Here is a 22,821-nt window from a genome sequence, read left to right as displayed (position 1 = left end):
ACTTGTGCAGTTTTGTATTGTACACTTTCGACCCCAAACTTGTGGCGGTGGCTATACAAATTTACAGTTTGATCTTATCCCACATGGTCTAATCCTAGATCGTCTACGACCAACTCGTCTAATTACCATTTGTTCTAATTGTCATTTGGCACATTTCCAGTTAGGCTATAGGCCTACCCTTTTTGTCTAATATTCACATGGTCAAACACAACTTAGGGGGTGTTATTAAAACATATTTGCTATCAATTGAAAAATTCATCTTGTACATTAATTATAACAGTATCTACATTGTGATTATCATTTTACGTTGCAAGCAGACCTAACACACAATTTTGGGACTGAGAATTGACTTGCAATTGTATTGCAAGTCTCTTTCAACATCCAATTAGTTTATGATTAAATGAATGGTCTATTATTATAGGGTTAATTTGTCACCCCCTCCATTTCTCTCCCCTCGTTAACCTGGTCTTTCACGCAGTAATGGAGTGTGCACTGTAAAAACTCCGGTGTTGATTGAACACCAGCCCGGAATATATATTATGTCTACACCAGAGAAGTGTTAAATAACACCAGTTCGGTTTTGGTCTAACACCAGATTGGTGTTTATACATCACCAATTAGTATCAAAACAGCACAAAAGTGGTGTTATTTCAATACTTTTTTGGTGTGGACATATATAATTTAGATACCGGGCTGGTGTTAAGTCAACACCGGAGTTTTTTGCAGTGTGACAAGAAAGCTGCAATCGATTGCTTGATTGATTGATTGAATTTATTTCCGTGAAAAACAAATAACAATATATATAAAATGATACATTTGAAATTCATAAATAAAATCGGGAAGATGGCCGTCGATCAAATCAATCAACCAATCTTAAGTATTGCAATTAATTTTCTTACAACACCTTCGATTAACCTCCCTTCTCTCGCCTAATGAATGAACATTTGAAAATCAAAATCCACTGCATAGTTCAATTTCGATGTTTATTGGCTTTAGAAGACATTGTATACACCGTTGTAAAAACACAATTTATACAGACTACGAAAAGTGTTAAGTCCCTACAAGGAAAAAGAAAGGACCCCATACCACTGGTGTTTATAACAACCATCAGATAATCTGTTAAGGAGTTTTGTTTTTGGTATTACGTTACTTTTAATTAAGATTTATCTTCATTCTGTCATATGTTGGTGAACATATTCGATTGGATAACATCAATATGACTTTAAAACCCTTATTTGTAGGTGGAGCTAACAAAAAAAAACTCACTGAAATTCAGATTTAACAAAACTTAAACGATTCCATATCAACCCTTCATTGACTTGGTCGAGATTACTCATCGTCGGATTTTATAAAATTGTACAAAAAAGTTGTGACAGATTGATGCTAGGTTATTTTAGTTCTCTCGTTTGTGTAAAATAATCAGTAAAATATGATCTATTGTTGAAAAAAAAACGCAATTAACGGATCTTTTTATCAAGGTTACTTTACTTACACGACTGTAATGTTATACTTGCTTGAGAATAATCGTAGAATCAGAGTCAACATAGTTTTATTTAGGAATATGTGTTCCCCTGTTTTTTAGGGGAATGTTCCAGGAGATTCATCAATCCGTTGAATGCGAAGCGGTTTCCTTCGTCGCAACGTCCATCTTCCCGCATGCCTTGGATCCCGCATCCTTCGCGCCTTCCAAAACGCGCGAAAACCCGTTTTCCATCGTCTGCTCCGGTAATAACCGATCTTCCACGCAACTCTACGGGCGACGCGCAACAGCTCCCTCGAACTCAAACTCATACACATGGAAGTGTAGCAGAATCCCACAAAACAGTATATAAATGTGTAGTATATGGAACCGCGCACGGAACTTGGTTGATAGTAGAGATCACCGAAACCTATCGTACTTAGCGATACAAAGGCGTAGTAGAAAGAATCCAGATGCGACCATTCTATTGCATAATGAAACATGAACATTCCTATGACGAGGTACAAAAAGAGAAGGAGAAAAGCCATCCACCATGGGAAGGATACATCGTTTATGTCACTTTCGTTGTTTCCTGGGGAAGGAACGGCACCTCTGAAAGATAATGGACGATGGTTGTTCTCAGAGGACTTAAAACCACCGTTCGAAGTTGGCTTTTGCTCTCCTTCTTTTTGTTGGTTATCCTTTGACTTTATATCTCTTTGAGTTTTATCCGACGAAGGGTCAGAAACTACCCTACTCTTATTATTGGTTGTATCAGGCGTATTCAATTCTATAAGGGTATGTCCATCTGGTGTCCTAGAAATCCGTCTTCCTCCTATGTTCCCATTGTGATTATTTAAAGACCCGGATTCCTTGTTGTTATCGAGGCAGTTCCTGTGGCTCGAATACGTTTCTTCTATTTGCAACGTTTCAATTACTGAGTCACTCTGCGATCTGCTGTATTTCGCCCTGTCTTTCGTTTCTACTATAGCTTCTGATGAAGCAAAGACGCGATCTTCTTTCCGATTTTCCTTCCATCGGTGGTGTGTCGAGCTGATCAATCCGTTGATGACGATGTAGTCCTCGGAGTCGCTCTCATCCACGACAATCTCGGCAGTATCGTAGAGATCAACATCGTCTTCGATGACCTCACCGATTATTTCCTCAATGTCCGATTCGTCACCAGAGTCCGGATCAAACATTATGACAGGAATCCTACGTTCCGACACCTTATTGGCTAGATGTTTCTTTTTAGCATTCACATCGTTCAAAGTATCATCTTTATTCTCAACGTGTATTCCGTTCTTTCCTTTCTTTCTATGGTCCATTTCGAATTTGGTTTGGCTATTCCGATCATTGCTGTTGCCACCCGATGTTTCCAAATGGTTAATAATCATAATTTCCTCTTGAGGCGAACCTTCTTCGAGGAATTCGTGATTTGTTCGAGAAGTCATGGCCAATTGCTCCTTGCCGTCCAAGCTACTTTTAGAGACGCTGACTTGAGCGGACGCGGTGCCCTTACTCTTTGTTTCCTTTTGTTTCTTACGGCTGCGTCTTGCCTCTATCGTGGCTCTTCGTTTGGAACGGTACAGTAAGACGAACCCTTTCACCTTTTCTGCTATCACCGTTCCTGAAATGATGTGAAATTCAAAACAAGAGTTAGATAGAACGATATAGTTCAAAAAGCCAAACACCTTCCACTAGAAATGTGCCAGTTGTACAAGGTCAGTATTCTTACTTTGATTTATTTATCAAGTTGACGAGAATTGATATAAGTTCGCTCAATGGTCTTGCACAAAGAAAAAGTATAGAAATAATTGGAACAGTCCTTACAAGAACAGTTATATGAAAACGATTACAACATTGAAATAAAAACAGCATTAATATGAACAAGACAAGAATTAATGATGGAATAAATGATTTTACTGAGAAGGGAGGTGAGAATGGATATTGAATGCACGGTTATAAATATTGATGCAATTTTCAAAACATTCACACGGCAGATATAGTTGGTTCGATAAGATATGTGTGCGAGGGTGTTGGTGTGAGTGTGTTAATGTTTTGGGTACGAGTGTGCATGCAATAAGGGAAAGGTGTATAATAGGGTATGGGATGATATGTGCGCGAGGGTGTGTGTGTGTGTGTGCATGGCCCTGGGAAGCGTGGGTGCTGAAGCACCCACAAGATTTTCCTTGGGGGTGCTGCGTATACTATTTTTTTTATACGCAGCACCCCCAGGATTCTGAAAGGTGTGACAAAATGGAGAGAAGATATAGCAAGAATTACTTTTATTACTGTTTACCCTCATTTTGGAGTGAAACCTGTTTTTTCTTCCTTTTTTTTTGGGGGGGGGGGCTTGTCAAATTCACATCAGCACCCCCAGTCAACAAAACGTTCCTAGGCCCTGTGCGTGTGTTGTGTGTGAAGGGGGGAGGGGGTGTATGGACAGTAAACTTGTGGTCACCGTATGCATGCTCTCCACAAATACGTATATATCTAGACAAATATTACTATTTTATCAGGGATACAAACTTGTACTTGGGTTTCCAAATCATATTCTTGTAACCTACGACATGTTTTACCTCTACATTTTACATGTCTAAACAAATAAAATTACAAATACTATTACAAGTATTCCCGACAAAATAACTTTTTTAGAGGTATATGTATGTATTTTGTAAAACCAGTCTGTAGCTCTTTATAGTTTTCAAGAAAATGGCATTTTGGTAAATCACAGTATGCTATTTACACTCTAAATTACAGGGATTTAAAACAAGTCAACATGAACTGTAGTTAGGGACCAATCGAAATCCGGATTTTGTTTGAATCTCGAAAGATTTGAATTTAAATCATTTAAGATTTAAATTCAAGTCTTATAGGATTAAAACTAAATCCAAAAATCGATTGGTCCCCAACTACAGTCCATCTGAAATTATTTTAAATCCCTGTAATTTAGAGTGTAAAAAAATATATTTCCATAACTCAACTCAATATATTCTAGAGACTTAGAGATGAAATATAATCATACCCCTAATTATGGTGACGCACATAACTGCTCTACTCTTACTAATGATTGAAAGGCTATTGAAATGTTTCTACCGTTACATCCGTTATTGTACGTGTTTCAGTATCTGGAGATCGTATTGACCAGGACCCTGTTGCATAAAAATTAATGATTTATGTCATCCTTGCCATAAAATATTATGCAACAGGGCCCAGGTATTATTTAGTCATGTTTGAAAGCTGATGCCTCTCGTTCAGCCATTCCCCTTTTTAGCAGGAGTTAAGAAAAATGTTTTGCTGTAGCAGCTGCCAAGACTTAGAATACTATCCCTCTTTCAATGAGAAATGCTTACAGTGTTCTTGGCTTCAAATCTTCCCTACAACATTCCTTTTTCCTCAATAATTATTTTCCCTTTTTATCTTGAATATTGTAGTAATTATTGCAAATGTTAAATCATTACTCATACATTTTCGCGCTTTAGTACTTTTTTTAGCGCCTCTAAATTATTATGATTATTATTGAAATATTATGTGACCCGCCACCCCAAAACCAATAATAACTCGCCAGAGAAAGTTTTCTGTAAATAGATAGAACAATAATTTGATCTTCAAAAAAGTACAAATGACGAATTAGCTTGTCTGAAAGAGCAACTCTTCTTCATCATACTGTCAAACATTCACATTGTATAATTTAATAAAACAAGAGATACACGAGTCTATTTTAATGCTAAGATTGTACTTTTTAAAACTCATTTTTTGGCTACTTTTTTTTTGGGGGGGGGGGAATGGCAAGTCACAAATAAGTAGGGAATTATAAATTTGTATTTACCAACATCAGAGACGAAAAGGAGCATGATTGGTATTCCGAAGATTGCGTATACAATAACAAGCATACGCCCAAGATTGGTGACCGGGGTGATGTTTCCATAACCTGCGAAACGATTAAAAAAAACATTGATTAGCCAAAAAAGGTAAACAATGATTTTGAGAAAATAATATGCTACATAATTGTGATATTTTTATTGCCAGCGATTTTTATATTTTCATTTACATCGTTGAAATATATACAGTATTCAAAATTTACTGTTAAAAGGAGAGTGAACTGAATGTGGTCTCCCATTGACTGTGTGTGGTAAGAAAAGCTAGTCTTAAAATGCACTCTTTACAGATATTTTATCAAGGGGAATCTAGACCAAAGAAAAAGTTGATCTGGGGGAAAAGGAAAAACCAGACAAGTTGATACAGGAAAGTTTGAACAATATCGGACAAGCAGTAAAAAAGTTGTGATTTTTTTTAAAGTTGTAAAGTCGGTAATCACATATACCCATAGAGACTTCAAATTATTTGCATTATTTTGACCACCACTTTCCTAATGGTGTGGATTTATTGTACCTGTCTGTAAATTTGCATCTATGGGATTGGGGAGCAGTTTTGCTAAAATATTCTTTGGTCCCCAATTTGTAAGGCACAGTCCCTTAATTTCTAAAGCAAGAAGAGCGTAACATTTTAATTAAACTTATCAAATAACAGCAAATTATTATCAAAACATTTAATGGCGTGGGGGGGGGGGGCGTGAGAAAGTAGGTGTTCAATCCCCCTGCACGCCATATGTTTACTTGAAAAAAGGACATACAGTGTTTACGTATTATCAGTTTAAAATGTGCGAGTTTCTAAAGAAGAACCAAAATACATGTTCGCAAAACTTTATTAATTTGCAAACAATAAAATCTAGAAAATTGTAATCTGTGCACCTAATTCTTCTTTTTGTGTGTTTGTTTTACTCGTACCATTTTCTATTCATTGTCTTCATCCACGCATGTATAAATATATAGTCTTATGGGAGCACAGAGATTAAATATCAATGACATCTTTACTTGCTTTATTCATCATTTCAACACTAATTGAACTTTAGATTTAATGACAGAATAATAATAATAATAACATTCATTTATTGTGTAGTTCATGCCAAAAGAGACTGGAATACAATATAATTATTATTATTACGTCGTACCTATTGTATAAATGAAGAGTTTTATTATGATGCTTCTCCATTGAAAATTTTAAAAAAGGAAAAAAAAATGGATATCATTTCGTCTTTTCTAAAGAATGGGTATTTTCGACGTTTTATTCCAAAAGGAGCTAAATTCAAAAATATTCGTAAACAATAGCAAACTTCTGTTAATTACATCAAACTGTTCACTTATGGTGTAAACTTGTATCCACAACATGTTCTTAAAATTTCGAATGTATACTTTATCAAAAGTAGCAAAATTTGGGATTTAGCTAATGTTACAAGAAAACTCAAATTTGCTATCAATTTTTATCAACCTTTCCATTATTTTTTCAAATGCGATATGGTGCATCTGGTTCCCACGTCTAAGATACATATACTTGTATTTAAAAAAAAAATCAATTTTGATCAGAAAACCTTCTGGTTTTCTAATGTGGATTAGGTGTGGATTTAGCCCCTTTTGGAATCAAGCCAAAACGAAAATAATTTTTATTTTGTAGTGAACCCCCCTTTTTTTGCTAAATGTCTTTGGATCTAAACGACCTTCTTTAACCTTAATTTAGATTTTTTTTGGGGGGGGTTGCTTGTCGAAGTCATATTAGCATCCCCTGTAAATTAGAATTGTTCAAAGGGATCTACAACCTTAACACGTTTCACCTCGCATGATATTCGTACATGAATGAGCGTATTTCATTGTATCCGCGTGATAATGAATTATGATATAAATTATCATGTCAGCAACTTTTTCTATGTCTGAAAATGTAGATTCCTCGCATATGCTCTATTAGATAGTGATGGGCCGAAATCAGGTACATGTAATCCTAAACATGTAAGATAAATAGCTCATCATCTTCACGTACTTTCTATTTTATAAATTGCATCTTTTCCTGAATAAAAGCACGTTATGAAATATTATGTCTCCTAAACTAATATTTCACAAGTTTAAAAGACATATACAATCGCAGTGGCGGATCCGAGATTTCTCACGGGAGTCGCCTTCAAGGGGCTCACTTTGTTCTCAAAAGGTTCTGAACGGATAAAAAGGAAGAAGTTCACATTTTCGACTATCCTATAGGTATATTCTTTTACAAGTTAGAAGTCATCAGTCCTATCTCCCCCTCCCCTCCGAGACGCTATAGGTGTCATTTTTTCACACACTCTTATATTTCCTAAAAATATTTTCTAGTTTTGATTTAATATTCAATTGAAAATATATCGAGGTGGAAATATTGATATAAGGGAAAAAATAAATTGCAGTCCTAATTTCACCTTGTACATTTTCAGAAATTAATTTTTCATTTCCAGTTTGTTTTAATCGTTATTCTAAATCGAATTTCTAACATATATATCCTACAATGCTAACATTGGTCCAATTGCTCCCCAAAAATGTGACATGAAAAATAGCAAATAAACTTAAATTACATAATAATAATTATGTAGTTATGATGATGATAATAATTATAGTAATGATAGTGATAATGATAATATGATATAATTGAAATGACTTTGAACGGCAATCTATAACATATAGGCCCGAATTCACAAAGGTGGTTTTTGCAGAAACCATGTTTTTAACCGTGGGTTTTGCTGATTTTGCGATTCACAAAGCTGGTTTCAAATGAAACCATGGTTTGATTTGAGACCACTGTTGAAACCGTGGGTTTTAGAAACCATCGTTTGTGAATCGCAAGTTTTAGAAACCATGGTTTCTGAAAACCATAGTTTCAAACGAAACCACCTTTGTGAATTCGGGCCATATAGTTTCCCGTTACAGCCCAAAAGAGTATTCTGAAGAGGATGTTGCTCAGTTCTATGATAAACTCTCTTCCGCTCTATACTCTTTGCTTGCACATAATTTGGTGATGATAGGTGGGGGATTTTACTGTACAACTTGAACCCGATTATACTCACTGAACTATTTCATAAAAAAACGCAATAAGAATGACATGCTCCTCAAAGATTTTATGGCGCAACACAATCTAATTGATACTAATACCAGATTTCAACATCGGGATAGTCGGCTTTGGACCGACAAGCCGCCAGAATGGTCAGCTTGCTGAAATCGATTATATCCTATAAGGAAGTGGATAAATTAAGTTTAACATAGTAGAGCATATCGATCTTTTGAAGGGGTTGGGTCTGAGTATCGAATTATATCATGTGAATGTCAAATAAGTTATCGAAATTTTGAAACTCAATCTAAAGACTCCATAAAGAGTATTGATTGGGCTCAGGTGAGGGAAATCAAAACGATCAGTTGAAAGATCAACACACTGTTGCTGTGTATGATGTGTTTTGTACACTTTGTGATTAATTAAATGACAATGGTGAAGCATCGGAAGCATGCTAATAAAAAGATCTCACTCCAACTCTCCCAAAGAAAACTATAAGAAAATTAATGATATCTCAAACGATGAAAATGTAGCTCGCACTAGGGATATATTAAATAATGCTTCAAGTAAATATCAGACAAGGCCTACTCGAAATGGAAAAAAATATCGTGGAACTGCTAAAAAGGTACATGATGAGGCCTATATACAACGGCCAACCAAATTGAAAGTCTTCACGCTGATAAAAACAAACATTAGCTTGGCATCTCCTGAAAGATATATATATATATATATATATATAAACATGTATTATATGTCTGTGATAAAAGGTGACACTTCTGAAAAAAAGAGGTTATTGGCTAAAACATTTCAGGGACCTTCTTGGTTCACCAGTTCCGGTCAGTGATACAGAAGACGCACTTTTCAACCACAAAGTATGTGATCTCCTCCCTATCAATAGTGTGCCATTTTCTAAGATAAAGCTTCTATGTGCTCTGAAAAAGGTGCAAGATCCAAAGTCATTTGGCCCAGATTACATTTCTGCTGTTACATGGAAGAGTCCTTTATTTCAGACATTCTTATCAAATTCTGTAATGAAACTCTAATTGGTAATAAATCCAATGCTTTCACTTCGTCATCCAATACACCCATTCCATCACTATCAAACTAACATTATCCTCAAATGTAGCTATGATATATAATTAGGTACTTCTTTATCGTTTGATTCCACATGTTGACCCAATATTCATGATATTAAGGAACAACCAAAATGGTTTCAGAAAAGGAAAATCAACTTTCTCCCATATTCCCTCGATAAGGCGAATCATTGAAGAACTAAGAATATCTACATGTAGGGTACAAAGTACTATCATCTTCCTTGATTTCTCAAAGGTATTTCATAGCGTTAACCGTTGTAATGATTAAAATTCTTTCAAATTATGGAACCCCGAATGAAGTAATACAAGCAGTCGATGTTATGTATACAGATTCACTTTCCTTTGTTCAAAGTGTAATGGACCTACTGAACAGTTGAAAACCTCTGGAATCTTCAGGGTGACACTTTGGCACCACATCTATTTATAATTTTAGTAGATTACATTCTAAGATATTCACTAGATTCTGTACGAACATATGCAATGGACATCAAACCTTTGTGTAGATGTAGGCGCCAACAAAATATTTGACTGATTCAGATGATGCTGATGATATACCATTGACTACTGCTCTTTTGAAGGATGCAAGTGGATTATTTTAAGTATTTAGGTTGATACATATGCATAACTATGCAACAATTTTTTATGAGGCCGCCATCAATTCAAGCCTAGCCGCTCATGATGGCGGTCCCCTGCGTTCAGTTATTACATTATATATATATATATATATGTTTACATTTATAAAAGATTAATTTATACTCACATCCTTATTTGTATTTATTATGTAATATGACCACATTGTTTATATCGTGAATTATTTTGTACATTGTAATTGTAAATATTTTGTATTGTGTTTTTGAACGGGAAACAAATGCAAACAAACTCAAATAAAGGACTTTTTATGGAATGGAATGCATGTAATAAGCTTCATTGATACGGGAATCAACTATCTCTGTCAAATTCTCTGGGCAGATTTTAACCAACAGTTGTGTGAACAGTATGTTGCCCAGGGTTGGTTAAACGTTGGGCATTTTTTTTGCCCATTTTAAGAATGTACAATGTTTAATTTGGAGAGATCACAAAACAAAAGTTGAAATTTATGGAGATCTTCCACCTATCTATATACACCACGGTAATTAAACGTAGTATGGGATTTGCTGGTCATTGTTTCAATAGTGAGAAGGAAATTATTTCTGATGTACTTTTGTTGCACCTCCCTAATAAAACGAGAGGACGGAGACCTTTAAATTTTGTTGTTACATATGTAGGGATACTAATAATTTGTTACATGATTTACCAACTTTCATGTCAGATCGCGAAGCCTGGCGTGCCATTGTTGATTCATTCTCGGATGTGTCCGATTTGTAGTGCAGTGTAGGAAGTAATGATAACAGTTATCAGTTCTCAGAGAAGCATAATAACCGATAAATCTCTATGTGTGTGGAAGGTATTATACTTATTATTTTTTTCCATTTTTTTTGGTAGGGCCAATACAAATGCTTCTTTAAATTAGAAAAAATGCTTTCAACACTGATTTGAATCTGTCAAAGACTGTATTGATCTGATATTATGAGGCAGGTTGTTTTACAATTTTGGCGCCATTTTCCCGAAAGCTCTATCACTAGACATGCCAAAAATCTTATCATACATGTGCTAATTAATGTTCTGTGTTTTTCTTTTGGAGATTATTATTGTTATTTATTTGGCCATACAAAATTGTACAATGTAAATATATAAAAATACAATTTGAAATGCGATCCCTCAGAGAAACACCATTGAGAAAGTATTGCACATTCTGGTATATACAATTACATGATATTAAAATTCAAATAAAACACATTCAACAAACATTATTGTCATGTATGTAACGCCAGGCAAAATAAAAGAAAGAGGGGTATTGGAAAGAATTTAAATACCCATGCCGGACTAACTAAAGAATATGTGTAATGCTTAACTTAACATAGCATGAACAATAACTTAAATTTGTATAAGGTACTAGAGCCTGAAAAGCAACAATGAAGCAAGGAGGAATGCCCTAGGCAACAGCAAAAGCATGCCTCCACATTTCATAATGTGTACTCGCCAGGCTCCAGCACCTAACACAAAACAAATCATAGGGACATGGTAGAATTATTGGAAACTCGCCTCCTTTGATGAACAAAAAGAAGATAAATTAAGAATTGCGTAAAAAATAGTAATGATATTTAGATTATTATGTGCACCCAACAGTTTTGCTAAAGAAAGATTTCAACAAAAAATATTAAACTGTACCACTGAAAGATTTATAATGGAGATGGTATGAGGGAAGAATGATGATGAGGAGGATTGGAATGTTGATGTTCCCTTATACTGCTCATCAAGATACAATTTAAAATATTGAATATAAATATTCATACCTATTGTAGTGACGATAGAGAAGCACAAATGAAAAGAGTTTTCAAAGGACCACAGGGTCAGGTAATGATCGATAATTCCCATCGGAAATTCCCACAGTTTTTCCTCCCATTGTTTGAGCCACGTGGTGACACATTCTGCATCCTGGTAGCAGCTTCCGTTCAGGACCAGGATCTGAGCGTGTTCGAACCTTTCGTTCTTCAGTTTCGCGTCTAATTCGCGAGCGGTGCCCGATTCCACGTAGATGAACATAAGCGCTCCAAGGACCATGTAGACCACTAGAAGCAGGAACAACCCGAAGGGCGAAGAGAGAATCTTCTGAAGTTTCTTGCTGAGCTTCCTCCTCCGACTGGCCATTTTAGGGAGTTCTCTTGACGAACATATTTGCTCTTGTGGTAGGCGTTTGACCTCAAGGGTATCTGGTTCCAGCGAGCTCGGTGCCGCCTGGAAACCATCAGGCCGTTCTAAAAGTGGTCCAAAGACACGAGACCGTCGACTGATGAAGCTGGAAATCGTAGCTGGTCCAGGGTCTGACACGTACTTTTTCCTTTTCCTACGATTTTGTCTCAGTTCGAGAGTACCAAACAAAGACATGGTGAGATTGGATATTGTCCTCTTTAAGTGTTAGCATCGACAAAGTGGTCATTTAACCTCTACTGCTTCATGCAAGCATTTCCCAGAACTGGACCAATCCGTTTTAAGATTTTGAAGATAACCAATAGTCAGTTGTATTTAAGCTCCAAAAATTATAAAGTATACGTCTTTGTAGTTCATGAACTCTAGCTAATTGCATTTAGCCGGATAGCTTTCCAATTTCGTGACCAATAATGTAAATTTCGCTCATTCCAAATGAGGTTCCGAACGCAAAAGTTGGTCACTTCTGTTTTATCGTTGACACCTGTGAAATACAAAACGATGAGATTTTAGTCAGAGTAAACGATTACCACTTTCGTCATCAAATCATTCTTTTGTCTTTTCCTGTCTCCCGAACATCCCAATATATCCTTGTTTCTCCCCTTTCCATTTTCCCACGTCAACAAAGATTTTTTTATCCGTCAGATGGGCCTGGCTTACCAATCGTGCACGTATGTAGGTCTTCCCACCTAAGAAGTCCCACCTAAGAAGTCCTTCTCTTATGCTCTCAGGTAAATACATTGTACAGATTCATAGATAATGTTTAGTTATGTTATTTTCTTATTATTACTGGTACTGTTATAGCATTGTCATCAAGTATCGAACTCAATAATATATATGTAACATATGTCATGCATTTATTTTTACCATGTATTCTCCGTGTTGTCTGTTGAAAGGTGGAATAAAATTGAACTAAACTAGTTACATTCGACTCATGGTCATTTGTGAAGCTAACTGCTGGCACCACATCCATTTCTTTTTCCTATTTTCGACACAAATCCATTCAGAATCAACTAATAATAATAAAAATCAACCTAACATGTGAAACCATACGCTTTAAATATTTTGTTTCATCAAAAAAGAAATCGAAACCAGAAGATTTATTCTTATGCAATCATTTAAGTTTAGGTCTATTTATAGCAATAAGTTCGTATCATTTACAGAAATAATTATCTCTTCCCTTAAAATTTCTTCTTCGCGTAAAGTAATACATGTACAGTGTGTCTCACAAAAAAGGGAAACCAGTTTTCTGAAATAGATTATACAAATGTTGAATATGTTTTAACTTCTGAATTTGACACTTATGCTAGAGTGTATAATCCTTGCCTTTAAATTGAGACCACAGGCTTAGCAAACTGTTTACCCATGACGGATTACAAGCAATGAATATTGAGGCATGTCACAAACGATTTGCTCAGAAACTTACGAAGGAATCTTAATCCACTCTAATTTCAGAGAGAGAAATTTAAAGGAAAAGTCCACCCCAACAAACAATTGCTCTTAATAAAAAGAGAAAAATCCAACAAGTATTACACCCAAAATTTAATCAAAATCGGATATAAAATAAGAAAGTTATGACATTTTAAAATTTAGCTTATTTTTTTACGATATGCATATGCATAGCTTAGTCTGTAAATGAGCGGACTGATCACATCACTCACCCACTATTTCTTTTGCATTTCATTGTAATAGACAATGACATTAAAAATTCAAATTTATCTTGTACGATGCATGAAGTGTGTTTCATATTAGGTATCAAAAATAGAGGAATAACTGAATTCTATGATGGTGTAAATGAATCCCGATTTCTTTTTTTTTCTGGGATGCACTTTGTAAAAGAGTGAGGATTCAATCGTTTTAACGAAATACAGAATCTGAAAAAAACCCGTTATGTTTATGTTTTCTAGTTCCATATCGCTAGGTCACTATGTTATTTTTACAGTTATTATCATGCTATTATATAAAATGAGAACAGGTCTCATCTCATATATTACAACTTACCATGAAAAGGATCGAAGTCCAATTTTTCATCAATAAGGCGATTCCGGCACTCCATCCAGACATTACATTACACCAAATATTATTCCAAGATAAACAGATCCAATATAGAGACATTTCACCAACTTTTTCAACATTCCAACTGCCCACGTCAACAACCTGGAGTTATCAATCTTAATTGACATAAGTGCTCATTTTTAATGAACTATAAGTTATTATTACGTTCTCTGACTATCAACAATATTTCATGTAAATAATTCGATCAAATTGTCAAAAGTAATCCACTTCAAATTTGTAGTCCGAATAATGGGTAAGTGTTCATTCGCGTTGTAGATACAAGAGGTGGTAAACATGAATAACTATCAACCAGCATGTTTTGGTCTAGCTATCATTAAAAAAAGGATGAAGAAGGCTACGTGATATTAGGTACCTGCAAGATTTAACCAATCTTGTTGTGAAAAGCTATTGTGTGTATCAAAAGCTTGTTTTATGATCATCATGCGATCCATGTAGTTTTGTGGAATACCTTGCTCTACTACTCCATTGTACGTCATTAACTTGACTGGAGCATCACTAACTATAGGCCTATAATTATATTCCCCTAATTGAATTGAAAATTTTCGCAACATATTTAAATCAAGAGTTGCCAAAGTTGTATATGTATAACGTCTTCACACTTATAATATACTAAGATTACAATAATGATATTAACATTTCGCATAATATCCACCTTGCAAGGTGTTTATAGCGCTTGTTTATACTATATATATATATATACATATATATATTGTAAAGAAATGGATGAAGAGAACGATGGTAGGCGTAGCTTAAATCAAGGTTCCCCAGAGCTATCTACCCTTTGGAAAAATTGGTGATGCCGAAAAAATGTCTCTGCCGGGAATCGAACCCGGGCCCCCAGCTTTGAACGCCGGTGCCTTAACCACTAGACCACAGAGACGGGTGAGTGGCTAGACTGAGCCCGATCCGACTAATCATCAGATAGACAGATTTTCGACATTATACTAATTATATTTTCCTTTGTCGGGTGAAGGTGAGTTTTGAATAATGACAAGCCGCCATGCCTCAGCTGGATCAACGCTATTGCTTTGATACAGTACACGTATGAGAGAAGAAATACAAAATTTAATGTGTAAAGCTTTACATGTACAACAGCTTTTTGGCAACTCTTTTTTTATTTAAATATTGTAAAGGAATGGATGAAGAGGACAATGGTAGGCGTAGCTTATATCAAGGTTCCCCAGAGCTATCTACCCTTTGGAAAAATTGGTGATGCCGAAAAAATGTCTCTGCCGGGAATCGAACCCGGGCCCCCAGCTTTGACCGCGGTGCCTTAATTTCATCCATTTCTTTACAATATTTAAATAAAAAAGAGTTGCCAAAAAGCTGTTGTACATGTAAAGCTTTACACACACACACCCCCCCACACACACACATATATATATATATATATATATATATATATACATTGTTTTTGACATCCGATTTTGATGGAACTTTCAGCGCTATTAAAGCTTGTTTGATTTCACCTCCGCCCCCGGAAAAATTATGTTTGCCGTCTTAAATTCCACCGAACAATTTTGCTGACAGACCCCCCCCCAAAAAAAAAAGAAGAAAGAAAACAATAATGGACCCGTCGGTGTGGTTCTCCTCCCACATACAGAATTGCTCCTAATTACGCCTGGCCATTGCCATAAACAATACTTATTTTCTTTGGTGGCGATTAATTTCTAGATTAAAAGTGACAAAATCTTTCTTGTTTGTCAGAAAAACAGACCACCCAAAGAATATACAGAGTGTATCCTACCCCCACTTTCATTAGATCCTTATTTTGTATCCTCCCTGAATCAATTCACCATCAACATCAGTAATATCATTATCATGCACTATCAACAGTTAACTGTTATGTCTACTTAAACAAGAATGATAAAACCGAATAGGTGACACGACATATGCTCCTGCAACTGCTGCTCCGGTCTTAATATCTCAGATGCTGGCATAGGGTTAGAGTTTATTTAGAGTTTTTGGTTCAGAATAGTGTAAAGATAATGGATTTATTTAGTTTTGCAGGCTAGGTTTTATGTTTTGCTTAATATGAACATTTTTCGTCGGAGCAATTGCCGCCGGAGCAAATGTCATGAAACCAAGTAATACTCCGTCGGCCAAAAGACAGAGTCATGAACTTCAAAAGGTCAAGGGTTAGTGTGATAGTAAAAAAATAATGGCATGAATCCAAGGTTACAATCGTGATCCACCTGTCCCAAATACTTCCATTAATGTGCTATAAAATGTTGTCATCAAGGAGGACTTGTTTCATGGAAAAATAATGATAATTTACTCAAGAGGGGATGCCCCAGCCCCCTTGGCCTATTATTCTTGAGAAGGAATGTAAGTCGTCGAGTTGAAATGTGCTGATATAATTTTGGGGATAACGTTCAAATCATCGTTACTGTGTTTTGGAATATGGAATATCTATCTTTCTATCTATTTATCTATTCCTACCAATTCATCTGCCTACCAACAAATCTATCTTTCTTTTTATGATTCTATAATGTATTCAAACGCTCGATTATCATTTTCCAATGAAGAAAATACGTATGGAGGAGCCGTGGTGTAGTGGTTCTGACTCTCGCCTTGTAAACAGAGGGTCGTGTGTTCGAATCCCGGTGCGGTCTGACGTCCTTTTTCAAGGCGTTAATCCACACTTTGCATACTCGACCCAGGTGCTAAATTGTACCCGGTAGGATGTGAAAGTCATAGCTTGTCCAGTAATTTGGACGCTTCACCTACGACTCGCTGGAATCCCCCCAGGGAATGGAGGATGTGCACACATTGTGTGCGGGAATGACTGATTGAATCCGATGACCGTGTTTATAATATATCTTTAAAGCGCATAGAAACGTCGTTCCGATGTTTAAGCGCTATATAAAAGCGGATTATTATCATTATTATTAACCCGCCTTGAACCAGTATAGGTTCATGGACCTGGTTTCGATTGTTACTCTTCATTGTTTCACTTTGTTAATTTGTATTCTGCTTTTCTTTGAAATAAAGAAATGATTACAATCAATTATTCCTGTAACATTTTTTTCACAATGAATTTTTAGTGTATAGGGCCTACAAGCTGCATAGCGCTGTGCGTTAGGCACGTCTCAAACATTCTCGGCTTATTCCTTAACGTTAAACAAATTCCAAATTTCGCCTCTACGAATTCAAAAGAAAAACCTTATTATCAAAACACATTGAATATCACCACCCCCCAAAAAAAATGAAGGAGAAAATACCTAAAAATTGTTATATACAATACCAATAATAGGGTCAAATTTCTGAATTCAAATATCAGTATAAGTATTGGATTATTTTTATATCGTGTAGAATTCATTTACCTCTGTGTCTTTATGTTATATGAAGAATAATAGTTTGACAGAAATCTGCTTATATTCTCTAATGAAGTTGATTACATGTATTACTATTTGTCTATTAAGCAATGATACAAAGGAAGGCCAGCATCTTCGTATGATAAATAAAAGTGGTAAAAATGATGAATAAAGAGAGAAAGGTTATTAATTGTGTTGTCTCGTTACTAGTCAATATCGCTATTATAGATTTGAAGAAAAGAAGAGACCTACTTGGGTTATTGGACCTAATAATTTCCAGGCGGAATATAATGAGAGATAAAGAATGGATGAATCAGAAAGGGTTTTCAAAATAGCCCATAATTTTTGGGCATACCAGATTTATCACAGCATTGAGCAGCTACTGCACTATATCTTCTAAACAAGAATAAGATAAAAATGGAAACAAAAATAAGAATGATAAAATCTTAAAACAAAAGAAAATGATTAGAGATGAATACAATTATAGGCCTGTTAAAAGAATATATATAAATTAATAAATTATGAATAAACCCATAAATAAATACTCTCTGAATACAAAAGAGCTTATTTGGTCCTTAATCATATTCCTCTCTGAGTAAGATGAGGGATCAGTCCTGATGGAATGAAATTTCAATCTTTTTGGAGTAAAAGTATGCATCTTTTTACACTTTCACTCCAAAAAGGGTAAAAATTCACTCTTGACAGATTGAAATATTCCATCAAGACTGGCCCCTCATCTCACTCGGAGGAGTATGATGAGGGGTCAGATTTGCTCCTTTGCATTTAGAGAGTAGACAATTACTTAATAGAAAAAGAACATGAATGAGAAATGATAAACAAATATGTGTGACAAATACATTTGTTTTTGCTGTTTTGCCCAAAACAATACTTGTCTGTGTCATCGTCATTTCAAAATCTCCATGGGAAACAAATATGTTCATTGTTCTTTTCCATTCTAAGTGTGTGGCATTTTTTTTATTATTTCTGTTCATAAATATTTTAGACAGACATACATCATCTGTTTTCGCTAAAAAAACATGGCCGTAACGGGGGAGGGGGACGTTCCTGGGTTTCAAGGTACCCCGCCGCTCGCCAACAGTTAAAGCAAAAAATAATACTAAATAGAAGAGGGCAAGTCGCTCATTTTAGCATGGTAAATGGAAAGTACCAGGGTTTCAATGACCCCCCTTCCGCAATGAGTTGAGTCCAACTGATTTGTGTAACGGAAAAGGTTCGCCTTTTTTTCTAATTCAGACCCTTCCCTCTACGGCCTTAGAAATCAAATAAGTCTTCTAGGTTTAAATCGTGGGAAAGCAAAGATCCGGTGGTTTTATTGTTTGCACCATGGAATGTAACTGCCAAGAAATACTACAAGGAGAGTTCAATGAATAATATATATAAAAATATATACAAACTACTACAAAGGAATTTGAAGGGAGGAATAAAAGAAATGACAAAATTCACACCAGCTTAATACTGAATCGATATGATTGATGCATGCGAATGTAAACGTGGCATTCCTCAGGGATCCAGTCTTGACCCGCATTTATATCTTTTAAACGAAAATGACATTTCACATGTTTCTCTGCATTGCTTAAAATTACCGAAGCCTGTGCTGAGGAAAAGGTGAATATTATTTCTTTCTTTTAAACCTTCTTATCAATTTTTAACGTTAATTGAACATTTACTAGTGATAAATCAAAGTATTATTAATGTAGCTGGAGAATTATCATTTAAATTAATGAATCTGAATAGTGCCAAGGTATGCAACGGATATTTGGTGAATAGAATGTAAAACAATGTATACAGATTTAGGCTGAGAAATATAGTTTGTAATAAATGCCACATGGGTGAATTTACTAAAGCGATTTTATTAATCTGATGTCAGCAGTGAAAAATGTCGTTGAAATCAAGACAAGAAAAAGGCATTAATTTCAAAGGTCCACACTAGAAAAAAATGAATCAAACGAGAAAAGTAAAACAAGCATAACGATAAACATATCATCAAAATTGGATATAATATAGGACAGTTATGACAATAAAGGTTTCGCCTATTTTTCACAAAACAGTTAAACACACAACTCAGTGACATGCAAATTAATGTGAGAGGCGATGACGTCCCTCACTCTCTTTTTTTTCATTGTTTGAAGTATACAATAATTAATTTTATTTTTACAGATTTGACAATAAGGACTTATTTTACTGAACCACAAAATCTTAAAACAATTGTAATTTTCCATATTCAGGGAGGAACAAAACTTTGTTTAAAAAAAATGGGAATATTTCATACAACAAAATGCAAAATGGATAGTGGGTGGGTGACTACTTCAGTACTCTAATTTGAATGTGTATATAGCTGTTTTCTAAAAATAAGCGAAATTAAAAGTATCATAACTCTCTCATAATACATCCAATTTTGATGTAAGTTTCAGTATTATGGTTGTTAGATTATCTCTTTTTATTAAAATTATTTTTTGTTTGGGGGTGGACGTGCCCTTTGCATGATAGAACATAAAAATAATCTAAGAAAATAGAAAGGAAATTATCTAGATTCAATTATGAGTAAGAAGAATTTCTAGCTATTTTTCAGGAATGATATGTTCGTTTGCAATATTTTCCAAACTTTCTCTCTAAATCATGATAAAGCAAGAACACCTCCTACTGTAGTGTTTGTCTGTATAAACATTCCTCACAATATTTTTTTCATGACGAAAATTGAGGGAGGAATCTCCAGCTCGAGACGCCAATAAACTATTTTTGGCGAATAAGTCAATTATGTTTGCACTAAGATAAATTTAAATGACATTGTTTACATCATAGTCAGTGTAGGTCAGGAGAGTGACTTTAATGCAGACATGAAAGAGCTTAACTAAAAATGCTATCTTTGTTTTGGTATCATTTTTGGTATATTTGTTCTTGTATCGTTTTATAAATACCTTCCTCTCTGTATTACTGTTATATGTCACTTATTAATTTATTGGAGAAAACTATCTCTAAAAAGCTATTAGCTCTCAAGGATGTTCCCATTTCATTTCATTTCATTACACCAACTTACAGTATTTTCTCCTTTGTAATTTTCGTGTTAAACATGGGAAGCTAATGAACAAATATCAATCAATCAATCAATCAATCAATCAAACAATCAATCAATCTATCAATGAGCCATATATCTATCAATCAATCAATCAATCAATCAATCGATTTCAGTTCAGTAAAGTTTCGGCTCAGTTTTATTTTTTCTCATTTCCAACAAACATCTATAATTTATACATATACAAATAAATTTATCAATTAAAGTAAACCAATCAAGAAATCAATGCAGGGAGTTTTTTTTACAAAGACTTGACTTTAGAATTATTTTTGTAAAGTCAGAATCTTATCATTTTCAATATACATGTATTTCATATATCGAGAAAATTTCGTAATGTAAACCATCGTTACAATATACAACGTACATTTATTCTGTTGATTCCAGTAACAGCACTTCTGGCAGTAATATGGCATTCCACAGGGGGCGAGTCTTGGTCCCACTTATCCAGGCATAAAACCGTGAGTGTTATTTGCTTCTTTTGAAAGTATATCATCACGTCCCAGCTACTACCACTAAACATTAATTCTTGAAAAATGAAAGCATAGTTAGTGGAATTGCCATTGTTAAACAGATATATACTGTATAATGTATTTGAATCAGTGATTTGCCTGAAATTGGTAAATAAAAAGGTTATGTTTACTCATTTAAGTTTCATAAAATTTTCAAAATCATTGTTCAATTTATTTCAGTCAGTTTGAGGATACTTCCCTATTAGGCTTTTTGGCTATGGAAGCAGGAGACCGTCAAAAACACGTATATACGTCGTGTCGTAATTCAATTTACTACACGACGTAAATAATTACGTAGTGTAGTAATTCGAATTACTACACGACGTAAATAATTACGTAGTGTAGTAATTCGAATTACTACACGACGCAATTCCGAATTACTGCCCAACGATTTAATGTCATGACGTTAAATGAATTAGTGTCGCTACATCAAATAATTAAGGTCGTGTAGTAATTCGAATTACTACACGACGTAAATAATTACGTAGTGTAGTAATTCCAATTACTACACTACCTAAAGAATTACGTCGTGTAGCAAATAATTACTACACGACGTAATTCCGAATTACTGCTCAACGATTTAACGTCATGACGTTAAATCAACCAATGAGACCGTTCGTTATATGAGCGCAATGCGAAGAGCTGAGACTACAGAGTATTGTACAGGAACGTACCGGCAGGAAGTTAGTTGGATGTCCTGACTAATCTCTTGGTGCCGCCAGTGGATAGAGTAAAAAAAACAAGGAGGAGAGAGAGATTACATAATAGGAGAGAGAAAAGCGAAAGGGGGAGATTGGAAAGAAAAGAAGGGGGAACGGGAGAGAAAGAGAAGGGAAGTTAGTTGGATGTTCGATATTCGATATTCAAACTGTGAAGTTGGTTTGATATTCAGGTTCGATATGCAAACGCCTGTGAAGCTGGACCATTTTTTTTTTGGTGTGAAATCGCCATTTTGTTTCCGCTCAAGCGCGATCGCATCAATTGTATAGGTGTATACCCATCGTGTTCATGATTACAAAAAGTGCTTAGAACGTCCAGATATCATCCCCGGATATCAAAGCTCTTCGGCTCGTGAGATATCATCTTCATGGACCAATTAATTATGCAAACTGCTAGTCCTTAACAGGTCCCTTTTCAAGTCACTGATTAGAGACTACATTTAAAATAAAATTTAGCTTGCGCCCCACGCTCTGTTTTTTTTAAAAATGTGTGTCACCCTCCCCCTGGCCCCAAAATGTTACTTTGTCTCCTCCTAGGTTAAAAACCTTGGTGCCGTCACATGCCACGGACCCGATCCGCATAGCACTGCCCCCCCCCAAAAAAGTTCTACAACCGAGAATAGGAAATGATAATAGGAAAGAAAGGAAAGAAAGATGAAAGATACGTCATTTTATGCATACCATGTCAAAATCAATCTCAAAGTTAAAGTTTTTTTTCTCTCGCTGGCTCGAGACTTATTATTAAGCAAATTTTTGCTGCATGCGCCATTGTGTGCCCCCTCTTTTTGTTCTTATAACGCACTGAGCTTGGGGCTTCGCCCTATTGCTCGGGGCACAATCATAAA

The 22,821-nt window shown here is 35.3% G+C and overlaps 1 protein-coding gene across 1 annotated transcript; it reads right to left on the bottom strand.

Annotated features, from left to right (window-relative positions):
- Positions 1-971: 971 nt before the first annotated feature.
- LOC121432072 lies at positions 972-14,626 on the bottom strand. Its single transcript, XM_041629915.1, has 4 exons — positions 14,266-14,626; positions 11,853-12,748; positions 5,292-5,393; positions 972-3,089 (listed from the first exon to the last, which is right to left on the bottom strand). The coding sequence occupies exons 2-4, from the start codon at positions 12,442-12,444 to the stop codon at positions 1,579-1,581; spliced, it is 2,205 nt and encodes a 734-aa protein (XP_041485849.1). The 5' UTR covers positions 12,445-12,748; positions 14,266-14,626; the 3' UTR covers positions 972-1,578.
- Positions 14,627-22,821: the final 8,195 nt, after the last annotated feature.

The sequence above is a fragment of the Lytechinus variegatus genome, chromosome 18 (genome assembly GCF_018143015.1).
Source record: "Lytechinus variegatus isolate NC3 chromosome 18, Lvar_3.0, whole genome shotgun sequence".
NCBI classification, from domain to species: domain Eukaryota; kingdom Metazoa; phylum Echinodermata; class Echinoidea; order Temnopleuroida; family Toxopneustidae; genus Lytechinus; species Lytechinus variegatus.
Note: the sequence above shows the minus strand (reverse complement) of the source record. Positions and strands in the feature narration are given on the sequence as shown.